This window comes from Suricata suricatta, chromosome 2 (assembly GCF_006229205.1).
Source record: "Suricata suricatta isolate VVHF042 chromosome 2, meerkat_22Aug2017_6uvM2_HiC, whole genome shotgun sequence".
NCBI classification, from domain to species: domain Eukaryota; kingdom Metazoa; phylum Chordata; class Mammalia; order Carnivora; family Herpestidae; genus Suricata; species Suricata suricatta.
The window spans coordinates 28,856,609-28,875,596 of record NC_043701.1 but is presented as its reverse complement, the minus strand read 5'-3'; the positions used below and the strand labels follow the sequence as shown (position 1 = coordinate 28,875,596).

General features: G+C 40.4%; 1 protein-coding gene across 1 annotated transcript in view; it reads left to right on the top strand.

The window, feature by feature from the left end:
• Window positions 1-13,359, top strand: part of CPED1 (cadherin like and PC-esterase domain containing 1) — a 275,534-nt gene extending 262,175 nt beyond the window's left edge. Inside the window, exon 22 of the mRNA XM_029918194.1 lies at window positions 13,087-13,359. Coding sequence (XP_029774054.1) covers window positions 13,087-13,359 — 273 coding nt within the window. The remainder of the gene's footprint in view (window positions 1-13,086) is intronic.
• The last annotated feature ends 5,629 nt before the right edge of the window (window positions 13,360-18,988 follow it).

Here is an 18,988-nt window from a genome sequence, read left to right as displayed (position 1 = left end):
TTACTAGTAACTATATTTTGATTTATCTAATCCAAATTGAGAGTAGGCATAAAATTATTTTTTATTAAAACTGAGGCATACATATATAAAACATTTGTAATTCTAGGATTGAGAACTTTCTCTTCTATATTTTAATTTCAAAATAGTGAATTTCTTTATTTTACAAGTGTTTTGTTGTGAGCTATCCCACAATTGTATCCCACAGTTACAATTGTTTTTTAAAGGATTATTTTTCTTTTGGGGAAAAAAAAGCTGGGAGGGTTATTCAATATGTGTCTGAAATTAGCAAACATACAAATACCTCAATTTCATTACCATACCAAAAAAAAAAAAAAAGACTATTTTGATTGATCAGTTCCTTGGTATAAATATCCACCTCTTTAAATACTCTATTTTTATATATATTTTTATATGGAAGTAAACATGAATTTATATTTAACTGTCTTAAATTATATTTAAGCACAATTAATCACGTGATATAAACAATATATATCTGCCTCTGACAGATGATAGATTTTTTTAAGTGGTACAGAATTAACCTTTAAATTTGGGGCACCTGGGTGGCTCAGTCGGTCAAGCGTCCGGCTTCTGCTCCGGTCATATCATGGTTGGTGGGTTTGAGCCCCGCATCAGGGTCTGTGCTAACAGCTCAGAGCCCGGAGCCTGCTTCAGATTCTGTCTCCCTCTCTATTCCTCCCCTTCTTGCTCTCTGTCTCTGTCCCACTCTCTCTCAAATATAAAATAAAACATGAAAAGTTTTTAAATGAAAGATTTTTCTAGAATCTGCAACCATATGCAAACACTATATTTAGGTTTTTGATTATGTTTTTAGTGACACAAAATATTGCCAATTCATGCAGCCTAGCCATCATGTTTTAATGTACTACATACTCTATAATAGGTTTATAGTCAGTGGATGTTTCTTGTAAATTACTGTCAACCTAACTATAAAAACCATCTGACTGAGGTTAGTCTGGCATTTTCCTCTTCACCATTGAAATAATAATAGACTTTAGAAATATGTGTAATAATACTATTAATAAATGTCTTACTCGTAATAGACTGTGTTCAAAGAGTATCTTTTATTTTCATTTTTACTGGAGGTATACAACCATACAATGATTACTTGGCAAAGATGCTATGATACATTCAACTTTTTGAATGTGGTTCAATAGGATAACTGTCTAGTTCCTTCCAATCCTGATATCCTCTGAATTTTGATCAGATGAACACTCTGCTGCATAATAACCGAAACTTTTGAACATGGTGCATAGGCTTTTAAGATAAGGCACTGAAATGCTAGGCTCATTTTCGTTACTCCTTAATTTAAAAAGCATTTTATTTTACCTTGGGGAAATAGGTGTGTGTATGTGTGTGCATGTGTATTGTATGTGCTTAGCAAGGTCATAATCTGAATGATGAAAATTAAGAATAGGTATCTCAACAAATATTTAGATGTAAAAGTTTAAGGAAATGTATTATTTTTTATAAGAATTGATTAGCATCCAATCTAAACTGAAGAAAACATTTATAATATTAAAAGTCAAGAATAACTGCATGTTTCCAAGTATCACTGTTGACATTGTGTGTGTGTGTGTGTGTGTGTGTGTGTGTGTGTGTGCATGCACACATTTAAAAGCACAGTGAGCTATTTGCAAGCCATCCAGTTAGGCTAACAGGATCCTGTGGGTACATATGAAAAAGAAGGGTTCACCATTGCCTGCCAGTTGGGCTTACACTTGGGTCATCTGATCTTCCTCCCATTAGTTACCTCTGTGTGTAGCAGTCATTTCTACAAAACAATAATTTCCACTCAAAGTGTTGGAATAAATCACTGATTTTTGACATGGAAATAGTTCTGGTAGTGTTTATGAGGAAAACATCATGCTGTTGTGCATTTGAAGTTTCTTCTTTCAGTTCCATTTCACTGAAGGATTCCAAGAAGGAAAACAGAAACTGATCAAAAAAACGTGTAACCCACAAAGAGTTATTTCAAAGCAGTAATGTTTTGGCATGCTCGGGAGATGGGGGTTTAATACAGTAGGAGGGTTAAGAGACTAGAGAGACGGTCAAGGTTAGGATCTTGTATCATCTTATGGGCTCCTTAAGTTGAGCCAAGACTTAAAGAATCATCAGTATCTAAAATTTTTCCCTGTGAATTTTTCAACTTGCAAAACAAAAAATGTCATCAAAATTAGTGGCTAGGATTATTGTATTTAAAATGAACAAACATAAACTTGATTAAGTTCATGTGAGCTGATAACTCCAAAAACTATATATCCAATTGCAAAATGATACGACAGCAGATTCTGACCATTTTGACTCAAAGAATCCTTTCTCTGCAAATACTATAGTAGTCTTTTTTTTAATATGTGGGGGTTTGGGGGTTCCTTAATTAATTAATTTTTTAAATTAATTAAATAGCTTATTACCAAGTTGGTTTCCATATAACACCCAGTGCTCTTCCCCACAAGTGCCCCTCTCCATGACCATCGCCCCCCTTTTCCTTCCCCCTCCCTCTTCAGCCCTGTTTTCAGTATTCCAGAGTCTCTCATGATTAGCCTCACTATATGTGTTTTAAGTTCAATTGATTTTAATTGCTGCTGGAAACTAAGGCATTTTGATAGATCACTTTGACTTAAGGGGATGAATCAGAAGTTGTCAGAAAACCCAAAGACCTACTAAAAACAGCAGAAAATGCCAGGGCTTTCAATTTGGCAAGGCTTTCAAAGTTTCAAACTGTCAAGGAACCTTGTATCATGCTTTTATTGCTGTAGTAACTACTATTATCAACTTCCATATTTCTTTTATGATTCAGTCACCGGGTGTAGGGGGCTGTTGAGCTCATTTTTTCTAACTGATATAGACCATGCAATCCTCCTAAAATGGGGCTCCATTTGTTTTCTTTATGGTCGCTGAAATATAAAAAATTTGTTTTATGGCTCTATTAAATATCGGATCCCTATGTTTTAACACACACATAATACACAATCAAAACACTTATGCTTAAACTTCTCAAGGATATTTACAACTTGTAAGTATACCTGCAATGTAAATGAAGATAATTACTTAAACCCAACTAATAGGAAGAACAAAATTAAACAGTTGCTTTTAGAGAAAGCACCATAAAAGGGATGTTATGTATATTCCTACAAGGTCCTCATATCTAGGTAGATTAGGTTTTGAATGTGATTTATGCTGAGGGGCCGGTTATAGAGACAAGTTATATATCTAACCAAGACATTTTTCTCAAGAAAGCAACACATTGTTATTTTTATTACAGGAAAAGGTAATTCTTATAAAATTTATTTAAATGCTTTGATATTTTTAAAAAGCAAAGAAATTATCATTGATTATTTGTACATCAGAATTCAGACATAGCATGGCCTCACATATATTATAATGTGTTCAATTGATTTTCAACTACTTAGTGAAAAATTTCCTTATTTTACGGTTGGCTGGTAAAATACATCAATTTGATACAGCTTTTAATGGTGGGCTAAATGATGTCATGATGACGGTATATGACTTATTTATATATTTTGTTCAATTGCATTTCCACTTTTTTCCTTATAATAAAATCTGTTCAAACTGTATTGATTTGAATCTCAGTATATGGCATCAAGACCAACATTTTAATATTCTTTGCACTCTCTGATTTGAGTTTTTATTTGGCCTATAATTTGTATGCTTTTGAAAATAAATCATAAATTTGAATACGAGAAAAAAGTTAAGAGCATTAAAGTACAAAGGGCATATATTGTAACATCTAACCAATGGTACACCCACTTAGAAATAAGAGGTTGCTTGGTCTCCAGGAGATCTTACATTAATAGCTGGGATTCAGAATTCTTGACGTCCATCTGCAGTGAATACATTTAGTTAAGAGGATGGTACAAAATGCCCAATGGGAGCAAACGTGGCTTCAGAGAATCCCATGGGCACATCACAATCCACACAATCCCGTGGGCACATCGCAATCCACACAGGTGGAAAGGAGCAGCCCAGCCTAGGCCCTCCTCCCCTCTGGGTTCCAGGACAGATAAAGAAGGGCTCCCAGCCCTTTCTCCAGCTGCCTTTGACAGACCTTGCCTAGCTCTTTAAACCTCTTCCTAATACACAAGTCCTCATTCCTACGCAAAAAATAGATGACAATTTTCAAACTTCAGTGGACAGAAATAGCAGCTGAATGTGACTTTAATGATGGCTTTTTATTTACAGTCTGGAAAAATAGAAAATGACTTCTAACCTTCAATATCCTGTATCCCCTGGAGAACTTGAAAGAGCAATTCATTGTTCACCCTCCATGACATTTCCTGCTTGTCTTTACCTTTGTCTTTGAGGTGCAACTTATATACTATTTTCCGTGTGCATTTCATATATAATACAAGACACACTTTTAAACTTACAGCTTTTTTGTTTTCCTCCTCGCTTTAATTACATGTAACATGAAGCTTATGTTTTAATGGGCATGAGCTCTCCAGTTTTACGGTATCATAAAAAGTTTTATAAGCCTTTTACTAAAAATCAGTGCCTATGTCATTGTCAGGGCATGAAATTATCTGTAGCTACTTCTTCTACTGATAAGATAAAATTTGAGCTGATTTTAGGAACAGTACTGGGCGGGGGGGGGGGATTGAAACAATGCCTTTGTAGGACTAAAACAAGTATAGTCATCAAATGGCATGGATTTGGACACATTGGTTTCTACCACATGTGCACACCCCCTGGGGAAAACTTAGTGTCTGTTCATACTTGTTTCTAAAGAGTCCCCATTTCAATGCTCATGTTAGCTATGCAGATCAATGGCATGTTTATAAAAGGGTGTGGATACAACCCTTAGCACAAGTTATTCCTGCCAAGAACAGGAATCATTTCAATAGGATGGAGTCCAGGACCATGTTATTGGTAAACATCTGGGACTCTCTCTTGGCCACCCATCCTATAAATAAATTGATATTTTCCATGAATAATTTATGGACTCTAAGATGAGGCTGCTGGGACACTGCATCTCAGGTTCCTATTTCCCAGAAGAATGGGCGTCTCAAGCGGGCGATTGGCCTAAGTGGTATTTTTCTGTTTCCTGGGGTCATCGTAAGTCTTTGAAGTACTGACTTTCTGGAAGTCAATTTCTCTTCTGATGGAAGCCTCCCTGGGCATTATCTTCAGTAAACTGTTATCAAATGCAGTGAAACTAAATGCCTTTCCCTCGCTAACTTGTCATGTTGCCTCTGCAGACATGAAAGCCAAATCTGTGGGGCCCAAACCAAGCCTTCCTTTATTTGTGTCTGGGCAGTGTGTGTATCAATAAGGGACTCAGAAACAGGAATCCTGGATTACTTTAAACAAAACTCACAATGAATAAACATACATACACACGTATGTGTCTAAATATGTGTTTGTGCACCCATACACAAAATGTAATAAATAATAAGGAAGAACTAAATAATTGTTAGACTCATTGCAATCATTTCTTTAAAACATACCTCTTATCTTTAAATTTATAATACCTTGTAAAACCTTTAGAATAACAGGTTCTCTATCTCTGGATGCCTTAACCAAGTACTCGCCTGGACATGTGGGGAATGTGGTTAGAGGCCTCTGCCAACCAGAGACGGGAGGAAGGAGCTAGAAGAGGTGTCTGGTAGATGCCTCTCTTAGGAGGTGACAAGTGACCAACCTGCTAGAAACCATCAGAATGGGAAGATGCTAGGAAAGCTTCAACTGCAGAGGCATGAGGGTCCCAGCTACTAAATCTATAAGAAAAATGCACAGAAAGGACTGGGCAGCTCTGCCCTGCTGAAAACAAACGGGTCAGTAGAGCTTTCTTGTGGAATTTACTCTTGGTAGGGATGCCTGCCATGCACTTGGCCTCTTTGTCCACCTCCCTGCCTTAGGGCTTTCTTGGGTGGCTCTGATCTCACAGGGCTTTCCCCTTGGCCAGTACAGACTTGAGTGAAGACTAAGAAGGCATTACTGGTAACAGAACCCTGTAAGCTGTGACGGAATCACCACTGGGTGGGAGACCCTTGGCAAGATGGCAGATCCATAGCTCATCAGGTTAAACCATCACTGCCTTCCCCCAAGTCTGAATTTTTACTCAACCTTCACCTGCTTGACTGGATTTGTTTCCCCTTTTTGTTATTTCCACAGTCTCTGTGCCCATCTATAATCACCTCTTTCTTTCCATCCCACTAGCCTTAGCCTCTCAAGGCCTACGATTGAGTCCTAACTCATCTTCCTATCATACGGTGTTTAACAGAGAGTCGGAGCTCCGCAAATACTTTTCTCCCTGTCTCCTTTCTCTGTCTGCCCCTTCTCAGTCTAGATGTCATCTCCTCTAGGAATTTTTCTCTGATTCCCCAGACACCAAAGTGTCCTTTCTCTGTGTTCCCTTGGCCACTCTACCTACCTCCATGCCAGCCTTTTTGTTTTATTTGTTTCATATTTTGAAGCCCCTGGAATGTCAACCCTAGGAGGAAGGAAATGTTTTGTTTGTTTGTTTGTGTTTATTTATTATTTTTTAACTCTTTTATTGAGATACAACTTACATACCCTAAAATTCACTCATTTAAAGTCTATACAGTTGAATGGTTTTCAGTAAATATACACAGGTTTGCAATCATCACCATAATCTAATTCTCAAACATTTTTGTCCTCCCAAAGAGAAATAAAGCAATCACTTTCTACACTTCCCCTCCTCCACTCCTATATTAGGCAACTGCTGATCTGCTTTGTGTTTCTATAGATTTGCTTATCCTGATCATCTTATATAAATAGGATTACACAATATGTAGTCTTTTGTGGCTGGCTTCTTTCACTCAGTATTTTAATCTGTGAATTCTCAGTTTGGAAATATATTGCCTAGCAGAAGAAAAGACACTCAGTGAATTTTTACAGAACGAAAAAATAAATGCACTAACAAATTTTAACATTTTCTGGAGATAGAAATTGGGCTCAAAATGGAACTTGTCTAAGAGGTTTTGAGAAAGCATTGCATTAGAAAATCACATTATCACTTCTGCAAACCCTCTGTAGCAAGTGCCAATTGTTTGTTTATTTCCTTTGTGCCCTGAGGAGAAGGACTGAGGTGGGACCCAGAAAGGAGGTGGGAGCCTCATCTGGATTGTAGGAAGGCTTCCTTGTGCTGGGGGAGCCACCGACACCAGAGCGAGGACAGAAGACTGCAGTCCACACAGATCTGAGATGCCCCAGACTTCCTCTTCACGGCACCCCACTCAGTGCTCAGCCCAGCAGTGGCCGGTGCTCTCTGCCCTGCCCCTAGCAGAACTGGAAAGGGAGTCGTATCATGACAGGATGCCCAGGTTAAATGAATCAATAGGCCTTGTACCCCAAGCCCTCACAAGGATGCTGAATCTTTAAAAGAGGACAAATGAAGACATGTTCCTTGTGGAATTCAGTTCAGAAATGGGGCTTTTGAAAGAAGCAGGGAGCATCACGTAATTTATCCCGAAGGTTCTGCCATCTGCAAGAACAGAAAAGACAGGAGAGAACTGGTAGTGATGGCCAAGAGCTATCCGCTAACCAGATCCTAGGGTGTGTGGCCAGATGTCCACACAGGCCCAGCCCTCCAGGCATGCATGCCAATGGGGCATGACTTCTGATCTGTAGGAACATTCTATTAACTTTCTTTTTCTACCGTACTATTGTCAAATGCAATAGTCATGTAGCATCAAAAGTCATCATTTTTATGTCATAAATCTTCCTATAATTTTATATATAATAAGTGCTTACAGATGCAAATCACGTTTAAATGAAGGGACATAATGGTTAAAAGAAGTATTGACCATATTGTAGCAATTTTGCAAACAGCTGTTTTGAGTTAACATGTGTGTATTCCCAGTCTTGTGTATATGAGATACAAGTTAATGTCAACAGTACATTAACAATGCAACTGAATTTAATTACAGAACTGAAAATGCTATGGGTAGAGGGATCACATTTTCACTCAAAAGCCTAGGTAGGGAGACATCTGTTTCTGGGGCATTTCAAATGGGTACTTGCATCTTTTACACTCCCTGATTCTGTCATTATTTTCCAACAGTGAGTTAACTAAAAGATTTCCCTGCATATTTTTTTCCTAAAACAAGATAGCAGATCTGTTCACTAGCAAATTAATTTTGCAAGTGGTGTAATATATGCCATCTAAATATGAATCTGGGATGTGTACATAGGACTGCGAGGCTTGAGAAAGATACTCTTCCTTTAGCACAAACCTAGGTCTGGGATTAAGAGCAAAAAGAAGGCCTCCTTGCTTTGTTACCAGATGGCTCCCCTACTGTGTCTACAATTCTTTATTTTACTAGGTTCTTCTGTTTGAAATCATTCAATTAGTGAAATCACTCACGTTAACCTCCAGGGTCTTTTAAGATGCTAATATGCTCTGGAAAGTTGGAGCTTTTAGACTTTTGCAGTGTGAGTGAAATTAATCACATCATTTTTCTCCAAACAGCTGGCAAATTCAATGCACTGAGTAAATAAGAGGATGTAGGATAATTATGAAGGGAGTCCTGTTGCCAAGAGGATCCCTCCGGGAGAAAGGGGAACCTTGAGAAGCAGAGGAGCATTGGTTTCCAATGAGCCATGATGACCAAGCGCCATGGGGTGCCACGTTCACCTCTACAGGCTGAACTTTAAAGTCACTTACAGTTGGGCAATGGACTTGGAATATAATGCCTTATCGGAATAGCTACAGGAATCTAAATTTTTCACCTAGAGAGGCGACTTGACTGAGTTACCCCCATTACCTATCGTTTCACATTTTATCAATTCAGCTCAGTCAGAAGACCTAATAAACACTATTTGTTGTCCCCGCTAGTTGCTGGTTTCCACCACTGCCCAGAGCGACAACTTTCTAAGCAGCAGCCCCCTGCATGTAAAAGCAGGCCACTCCAGAGGGTTGCCAAGGATGTAAAACACTGTTAAAGTGAAAACAACCAGTCATCTGCTTAACTGTTGATGGAAATAAAATAAATATGGGTATCTGTCCTTTACTGCTTAGAGGATTTGAATATAAGTACAATCTTGCTGCTAGGCCAATGGCTCCAGGATGGCCAGGATCAATTCAGGGGTGCTGGTGGACCGAGTGTTCTAAATAGTTTACCCATTCTCATGGCTCCGTGCACGTGCATTTTTTTTCAGAAAGAAAAGGAGTTATTCAATCAAGTGCATAACAATGATTCTATTCCTTCTAGAGCCTCCACACGATCTATTACAGATAATTTATATGACGGCATGTGTTCATCAAGCTTCTAAGACATGAGTGGTCCCTGAAAAATCAGGAAGGTTGAGCATTCTTGTGGTGAAATTCTATGTTTTAAAGGATTTTTAAATGTTGACTAGATATGCCGATTGTCTCTGGATTGTCTCCAGATAAGTAAGGTAGATTCAGGGTTTGAAGGCAAACTATGAAAACTTCTATGCTTCTGTTTCTTTTCATGCAAATAAAAAGCATAACATTTACCTAAATAGAGGGTGTCCTATCTCTCCATGTTTGTTCCTGTGCAAAACTAGCAGTTGACCCCTGGCCTAAGTTTTCTTGGGGAATGGGATTCCAACACTTACACTGCTGATTCTTATGATTCCAGAAATACCAGCTTTTTTGTTCACTTCTTTTGTTTTGTGTTAGATCTAGAACACCAGGTGGGGAGGTAAGCCAGCCTGGTTTGTCCATCAGGTTATGAGCAAAAAAAAAAAAAAGAAGAAGAAAGAGAGGAGGTGACAGAACATAAGAATAAGAAAGTGAGGAGATGAGAGCAAGAGGAATTCAGAGAAGAAAGAAAGAGGCGGTTCAGAAACCTTAAGAAATGGTGGCAGATGCCCTTTGGTGCCATGATTATCAGTCAGCACGCACAGCCTGCAGTTTAACCAGAGTGGGTATGTGCCTCGTGGAGGATGTGCCACAAACAACAAAAGGTCACAGTCTCCAGCTGAAAACTGAAATTTTCAATTATCCAGCTGCGTGTTTGTTTTCATGGCCATTAAGTTAATACATTGCTGGCGGAATACAAAGATGCTCTTAATCAGAGAGAGGATAATTGTAGACACAAAAGGAGAATGTCATTTTGTACTAACTAATCTGATTAGTGCTACTTTTGTAACTGCCTTTGGAAAAGGACTAATCCTTTCTTTTAGCTGGGTCTTCAGAATCATGAGTTTTCTTGTTTTTGGAATAAACCTAACCACTGTAACTCACTTGCTAATTGCATTTCTCACATTTCCCAGCAAGAAAAGTTGTCTTTCATTCTGATTCAAGTTTTCCAGGGTAGAAACTTAACTCTTGAAGTTATCAAGCTAGTTCAGTGTGAGGACTGTACTGGGTTTTCAGTACAAGGCCAGCTACGCTGAAACAAAAACAAAACAAAAACCAGAAACTTGATTTAGACGGCGATTGTCAAGCCTCTCAAGCCCTCTCCCCCACTAGATTGAAGAACATTTTGTCAGTATCATCAAAACAGGAGATGGAATATTCTTCTCTGGGAAATGTGACTAGCCTAAGAGACAAGACATAAATATATTGTTTTGGAAGATTCACCAGTAAAATAACCCATTGAGACCACCCTAAAGTAAAACTGAAATCAGTAAGTCTGATCCATATGCTCAGAGCTCTTAATTGATTTTTAAGTACTTCATGAATAACGATGAACAACAAGCAAGAAATACCAGACATCTGAAGCAACTTCTAGAAGGACAGATAGACACAAAGCAAACAGTATAAAGTGAATTGGAAGAAGCAGGGAGAAGAAAATTGCAAAAAAAATATATCATTAATGTGCTATGTTAAACACAATAGTCATCCCCCAAATATGTGCACATCTGTCTGGTTTTCCATAGCCGTCATAACAAAGTACCACAAACGGGGTGGCTTACAACAACAGAAATGCACCCTCTCACAGTTCTGGAGGCCAGAAATCCAAAAGAAGATGTCACGGGGCTGCACCAATGGAAGATCTGAGGAAGAACGCTTCCTGCCTCTCCCAGCTTCCGGTGGCTCCCAACATTCCTTGTGTCTTTACTCCATTGTCTGTCTCAACCTTCACGTGACCTTCTTCTCCTTCTCTGAATCTGTGTCTTCTCCTGTTCTCTCTCTCATAAGGACTCTTGGCATTGGGTTTGGGGCCCACTCAGATAATCCAGAATGATTTCATTTAAGAGTCTTAATTTGATGACTTCTGTAAAGAAAAATACTTTAGAAAAATCAAAATCAGATCCTGATCACAGGTTCTGGGTATTCGGTTGTGGACATATCTTTGGAGGGCCACCACTCAACCTACTACAATGTCCTAATCTCCAGAACCTATGAGTATGTTGCCCTTCATAGAAAAAGAGATTTTGCAGATGTGACTCAGTGAAGAATCTTGAGAGGGGAAGATTTTCCTGGATTATCCAAGCAGTCCCAATGTAATCACTAGAGTCCTTCTAAGAAGGAAGCAGGAAGGCCACCAGAGTGTGGTTGTGAGGAATGTGAGGAACCAGAATGTGAGGAAGGCAAACAGAGCCAAGGAAGGCAGGCAACTTCTAGAAGTCGGACATGGCAATGTAGCAGACTTTGCATTCCTTCTACAGACCCAACAAAAATGTGACCAGTGGGATGATGGTGAAGCGGATCTCAGATGGCAAGGGCAACAGATGTTCCAATATTCCATACTGGAATAGATAAGGGAACACTGGAGAACACTGAGTCATACAAAGACGATGTTAAAAGAACTTGTGATGCCCATGAGGAGATTTGGGAACTGCAAGGACTGACATTGGACTTGTGATAAGCACATAGCAACCAGACAAATAGGGAAAACACACAAGTGAGGAAAAGGAAAAGAATCACAGCATATCATATAGCTTATGAATAACATGATGTGTCAGAAGAAAATAAGGACTGACAGCTGATCTAACCACAATTCTGAGACATCCATACTGGAGACATGAAGGATATCAAAGTACACATGTGCAGGGGGCGAGTGAGAGGGGGGAACAGAGCAGATCCTCTACTTCCGCAGCAGAAAGGGGAAGATAATGCTAAAGTTTTAAAAATCAGAAGTAACAGTATAAGTGTGGTATTCAGCAAATTGGTGCAGAATACCAGAAGAATTCAGCTGAAAGTTGTTACCTCTGGAGAGGGGTAAATGGTCAGTGTGGAAGTAGGACAATATGGTTTTTCATTACAAGACTTAGCTCTTTAAATACCTCATCTATATGATTTCTGAAAAGCCTGTGGCTTTGTGAGAATTTCAGTGGGAGGACCATTTTATTTAAGTCATTCTGCAAAATTCCGTTGATTCACTGCTGTCCCCTTTTGATTAGATTACTGAGCTGGACAATTTAAATATTAGGAAAGGAGACACAGAAAGATTTTAAGACTTGCTGAGGGCTACTGCATAAAACTAAGCCAGGAAGAGAAACGAATGTTGCATGACCTTAATCTTTTTAAGTGATTCTTCTGACTTCCCCAGCTGTGAAATATATTTATGATCTTCAAGGCCTTTCTTTTGTTCCAGTTTGAATTCTAAGTCACAACACACCTTAAAGCAAGCAATCAACAAAAATAACCCTCATCATAGGTGTTATCAGTTGGCTTAAATTATCCTGGTTCATGAAGCATATGTCTTTCTTTATAAGCCATCACAGGCAGTCATCACATGTCTAGTCTAGCCTGACAATTTATGCAATCTGTCAACAAATAATTGTGCATATTCAATAAATAAAATATTTCTTCGGCACTTTTGTGAGTATCTCTGTACATCCACATGACAATATATTTCTCAAATTTAGCCTACCAATCTCAAGCTGCCTCGATTATTTATTTTGTGGTCCAGCCTCAACCACCTTTCTAACCTTTTATTGACGAGGCCACCCAACGTGCTTCTGGGCCGCTTGCCTGAGATGACAGTGTGTGACGGATCAGGAGTTCATTCTAATGTTACCAAGGGAAACCACAAGCAGAAAAAAAACACAAATAATGTGTTTAAACAAATGAAGGTTTAAAAAGTGGAGAAGGACATTGTTCAGGGACTCTGATTTTCTGTGTGTGAAATCATCCCTCTGCACCTTTTGGTTTAATCTGTACAGTCCAGAGTGATTGATAAGGAGACGCCAGGGTTGCCTTGCCACGGCTTCCAAGTGCACACGTGGATAGCGTTACAGTGGTCACTGACATGCCCTATACTACCCCCCCTCCAACTGCTGTGTCACTGCAGAACTTGTCCTTCCTCAGAATACAGTCCCCAGCATTTGTGTCACAGGTATCCTGCCTCTGGCTTCTGTGAAGGCTCTTCATCTGCCGACCCATCTGTTCCGAAGACTTACAATACTACGTTTCATAGTAGGTGGCAGAACGGATGAACTTGCTCTCTTTGCCTAAGGAAGTGAAGACTCCCTTTAACATGTCTGTATTCTCATTTCCTCCTTCTATCATGAGGAAGTCTGCTCCCTATTCCCCTGTGGAGAGAGAGTGGCCCATCAGCAGGTGCCCATCACCAGCAGGGGCCCCCAAAGCAAGATAGTCTCACCCTCTCTAGTCACAGTCACAGAAGTCTTCCAGTGGCATGAGCTTTTCTGACTTCCTGTTGCCTCATTCTGGCCTTTTCTCTCAGGTCCAGCTTCTCGGCCCGGGACTGGGTGGACCTATTGGATCAGCCTCGCTCTGTCAGCCTTGCTGTCTTCAAATGGCGGGGGGGGGGGGGGGGGGGGGGGGAGGAAGGGTAAGATTCCAGCACCGAACCCGCCCTGGACTGCCAGCAATTCCTATAAGATTAAGACACGCTGAGGGCCAAATCAGTTCCTGAAGGAAAACCTCCAGCCGAAACCTGCCATAACTCAGTTAACCTATAAGGCAAATATTAGTTCTCTCCCCAAAACAGCATTAAAAAGTGGCTCCGCTGTATTTGTCTGGTGCTGGTTGCATGAGTGTGCCCTGGGGATTCCAGACAATGTGCTGGTGCTGAAGTAGCAACTGGAACCTCTTACCCAGTCGGCTGGACTCAGGCTCTGTTCTGGCATGTGGCCCAGTATATCAATATTGTGGTTTTCAGCCCATTTTGGAAGCTGCTGCACTAAGCCATGTGACAGCCCCCAAAATTGGTCTGGCACCAGAAGACTTCATCAGATTGCGAACTTGAGAGCCTCAGGTCGGCGGTTTTTGTACTGATGCCTCCCTTCGTAATCATTAACAGAAGGTGAGAGGGCCGCATTTGGAACACACCTCACACCTATTATGCCGTTTGTGTTTATGTCTCTGAGCCCTCGTAAATCTCCTGGGCTTGGAGCGCTTGCCTACTCAAATACAAGCGTTCTCTGGAGGGAACCCCAGTAAGCGGCGGAGTTATTAGCCCAGCTCAACCACCTTACCTGGAAGCGGCACATGGCCCAGCTACAGATTTGTCAGAAAGATTTAAGAGTATCAGTTTATTTACCGATTTTAACATGAGCAGAGACTGAGGCTGTGAATACTCTAGACATAGCCATCTGGTGGTCCCCTTGGAACTTGAGCAAATCACGTGGCACATACTCATGCAATGTCCTAGGTACAAGTCTTGGCAAATTTCCAGTTGGAAAGTGGTAAACGAGTAGATTATGTCAATGCTGACAGCTCTCAACTTAATGCTTTATTGATTCCACTGTTATGAGAAATTCCTTGTCTGTTAAAACAGCAACCACACAACCATTATTGAATGTCTAATACACACTCAGCCTTGCAGGCAATGGGGGAAAGGGTTGCAAAAAGAATTACTCATACTCTTTGATTTGAAGACATTTACAATTTATCTGGTGACTTACACTTAAAGCACACAAAACTATCAGAAAGCAAAAGGTAATTACATGACAAATTTCCTGGTAGGTACCTCAGATGATATAGGACAAAGAAAGACAGCACAGTCAGCTGTAGAAGGCTTCCTGAAGTGGTACAACCCAAGGGATAGGTAGGTGGGTTTGGGTACATGAAAAAGGAAAGAGAAGAAAATTCTAGGCATTGAGGTAGTGTTTCTCAAAAAATTGAAATAGGAATATGCAGGCCCTGCTTATGGAAAAGAGAAGAAAGAAATTGGACTGTATAGGAAAAATGAATGTATCGAAATTGAGTGAATTTCATCAGAAATGACTCCTATAGACAAATCCCAAATGAAGAATTTAGAAGTCAAACTGAAGTGTTTAAAACTTAAGTAGGAATAAAAAAGGGTGCTCCTGGGTGGCTCAGTCAATTAAACATCTGACTCTTGATTTAGGCTCAGGTCATGATCTCACAGTTTCATGAGTTCAAGTCCCAAGGAGGGCTCTGTGCTGACAGTGCAGAGCCTGCTTGGGATTTCTCTCTCTCTCTCTCTCTCTCTCTCTTTCTGTCCCTCCTCCATTCACAATCTCTCTGTCTCTCTCAACATAAACAAACTTAAAAAAAAAAGGAGCAAATAAGAAATTGTGAAGGATTTCAATCAAGAAAGTGAAAACATTAAAGTCAAGTTTAAATGTGATTTACCACAGGGGCACCTGGGTGGCTTAGTTGGTTAAATAATCTACTCTTGATTCTCCTGATTTCAGCGCAGGTCATGCCTGAGCCCCATGTCGGACTCTGTACTGCAGCACAGAACCTTCTTGGGATACTCTCCCCCTCTCTCTGCCCCTCCACTAGTCATGCTCACTCTCTTGCTCTCTCTCTCTCTCTCTCTTTCAAAATAAATAATAAAACTTAAATTAAAAAAAAATGTGACTCACTTCTGTGTGAAGCAGAGACCCAGGTAAACTCCAAACGCTGTTAATTGGTTAGGCAGACTTAAACTTGAACGTCCATCCCACCCACACCGAGGACAGTGGCCAGCGGTGGAATGTGAACAGTAACCTTGATTACATAAGCAGCTTCAGGGACGCCTGGGTGGCTCATTGGGTTAAGCTTTTGACTTTGGCTCATAATCTTGCAGTTTGTGGGGGCCCCGTGTCAGGCTCTGTGCTGACAGCTCAGGGCCTAGAGCTTGCTTTGAAGTCTGTGTTTCCCTCTCTCTGCCCTTCTCTCACTCATGCTCTGTCTCTCTCCGTCTCTCAAAAATAAATAAATATTAAAAAAAAATCAAAAGCAACTTCAGTACGGGCTGATTTTTAAGTGGTCTTTTACTGGCCAATTATTTATTACATCCTAACAATCAAGTGTGATTATCTGGCCTAGCAGTTAGAATAACATAGACACGGGCAAGTTTCTAAAGGACTGTTCCCTCTAAATTTTCTCCCTCAAAATTTAAGGTTGCTCAAGTTTAGTAAAGAGGGGAAAAACAGAAAGGTTGTTTTTTCCATGACAGGCAGCCCAGTGAGCACCCTACAAATAGCACCCTAAACAAGTAAATGCCAGATTATTGGAGTCGTTTTCTTTTTTTTAATGTTTTTAATTTATTTTTTTATTTTTGAGAGACAGAGAGAGACAGCGCGAGAAGGGGAGGGGCAGAGAGAGAGGGAGACACAGAATCTGAAGCAGACTCCAGGCTCTGAGCTGTCAGCACAGAGCCCATCACAGGGCTCGAACCCACGAACCGTGAGATCATGACCTGAGCCGAAGCTGGTCACTTAACCAACTGAGCCACCCAGGCACCCCTGGATAATTTTCTTGATAACATATTAAACTAACTCAGTAATTATTCACAGATTGAGTTGTTTTGTTTTGCAAAATTCAAAAAACAATTTTTGAAAAGAAAGCCTCCCCCTCACATTGTTTCAGTTTTGTGTGACCTGCTTCCCTGTGCCTGCAGGCAAGAGCGACCACTCTCCTGGGACAGCAACAATGTTTTACTTTTATTCCCTCCTTCCAAAAAGATCGCCACTAGAGATAAGCCATGTCTCTCCTTCAACCTTAATTTTGAGGATGAGTAGACAAAAAGTCTTCACTTTCACACTTGCGGAAACTTATAAAGCAAGACAACATCGTTTTTCATCTCCTCTTTGTTTTGGGTCCCCCCCTGGCATCACCCCTACTGCTCCAAGTCTGACTTTCTCACTGTCTTTTCGGGCCACCGAAGGACAGCAGGACATCCAGAATACCATTCTCCACCACCCGCCTGAGAGCCAGTATTCACAGGCCTGTGCTCTGTTCCACACGGGTAGCATCCAGGTGGAATTTAAAATAGAATGGATGGGGACCCAGTTATGTAAAAAGTCACCTCTGGTCTTCTGTTCTATCAGGGAGTTAAGACCAGCTGGGGTGCTTCCGGTATCAGTTTCCAGCGCATAAGTCTCTGTGATCTGAGCAGAAATTCTTACAACAGGGCCCTTAGAAGTCTCGTTCTCTGATGGACTGCCAGAGGCCGAGTCCAAGGCATATCTGTGCAGGCAGACTTTTTGCTGAGTTTCCCAGGGACTGAGAGGAAACTACCAGAAGGTACAGGCTCCTCTCAGTTCCACTATGAATAATCTACAACAGTCCTGAGTGGGCAGGAGGATTTATTGCCAGCCAGCTACTTATCTGGTTCAGTTGGTCCAGCTGGTCAAAGATGACCCCAGTCACGACAGATTCAGTCCCTTGAGAGAGCTCTCTTGCGTGAACGAATATGCTGGAAATCTGGCTTTCCCCCTCCTAAACATCCTCTTCTGGAATATAGCTCAAAAGCCCTTACCCCTGCTAGGAAAACAGGTTCAAATACACATCCTTCTTATGGAATCCAGACACTATAGATGCTTCAATAACATGTGCAAACTTACAGTCACGTGGTGCTTTTCTTAGCATTAATCAGATGCTAGGTAGCTGGGTTCAGATCATGAGATGTCATAGTATAAGTCTGTATTTATGAACAATGAATGATAAAATCTTTGCAACATTTTACAGATATGGGTACCTGAAGCCTAGAAAGCTTGCCTAACACAGTAAAACACCAGGTCATATTCTATTGGCCAATTAATAGTGTGTCCTCTCTCCAAATTACAAAATTGTAAACAATCAATAGGAAACAGGCTCCTGGTTGCTGCCTAAAAAATTTACAACTTGAAATGTGTAGGTATGTATATGTTTGGATTTGACCAATCGTTTACTTTATTTTTCTCTAAATAGTATAATCCTCATCAATGATAGGAGACACGAACCATATTCTATTAGAGATATAAATTAGATTATAAAATAACTCCTCACATTCACATTCCAGAATAAATAAAATATCTGTAACTTCCTGTATCCTCAAAAAAAATTCATATTGGGGCACCTGGGTGGCTCAGTCGGTTGAGCATCCAACTCTTGATTTCTTCTCAGGTCTCAGATTTTCTCCCAGTGGGTGTGGGACTTCATGCTAGGTGTGGAGCCTGCTTACCAGTCTCTCTCTCTCTCTCTCTCTCTCTCTCTCTCTCTCCCTCTCTCTCTCTCTCTCCCTCTGCTCCTCCCCCACTTGCATGCACACACATGCTCTCTCCAAAAGAATTTTAAAAAGATAAGTAAAATTTCATATGTCCTGATAACATTATAATGTATTTTATTTTTATTTTTTAAATTTTTTTAAATATTTATTTTTTATTGTTTATTTATTTTAGAGACAGAGAGAACACAAGCAGGGGAAGGGCAGAGAGAGCTGGAAACAGAATCTGAAAGGAGGCTCCAGGCTCTGAGCTAGCTGTAAGCACAGAGCCTGATGTGGGGCTCAAACCCACGAACCATGAGATCATGATCTGTGCCAAAGTCAGACACTTAACTGACTGAGCCACCCAGGTGTCCTTGTTTATTTATTTTTGAGAGAGAGACAGACAGATTGAGAGAGAGAACGAGGGGGGAAGGGCCAGAGAGAGAGGGAAACAGAATCTGAAGCAGGCTCCAGGCTCTGAGCTGTTAACACAGAGCCCAATACAGGGCTCGAACTTGTGAATTGCAATATCATGATCTGAGTTACTCAACTGACTGAGCCACCCAAGTGCCCCTAGATTACAATGTATTTTAAAGTTCAACCATTTAAAAAAAAAATTTTTTAATGTTTATTTATCTTTTGTGAGAGACAGAGCAGGAGTGGGGAAGAGGCAGAGG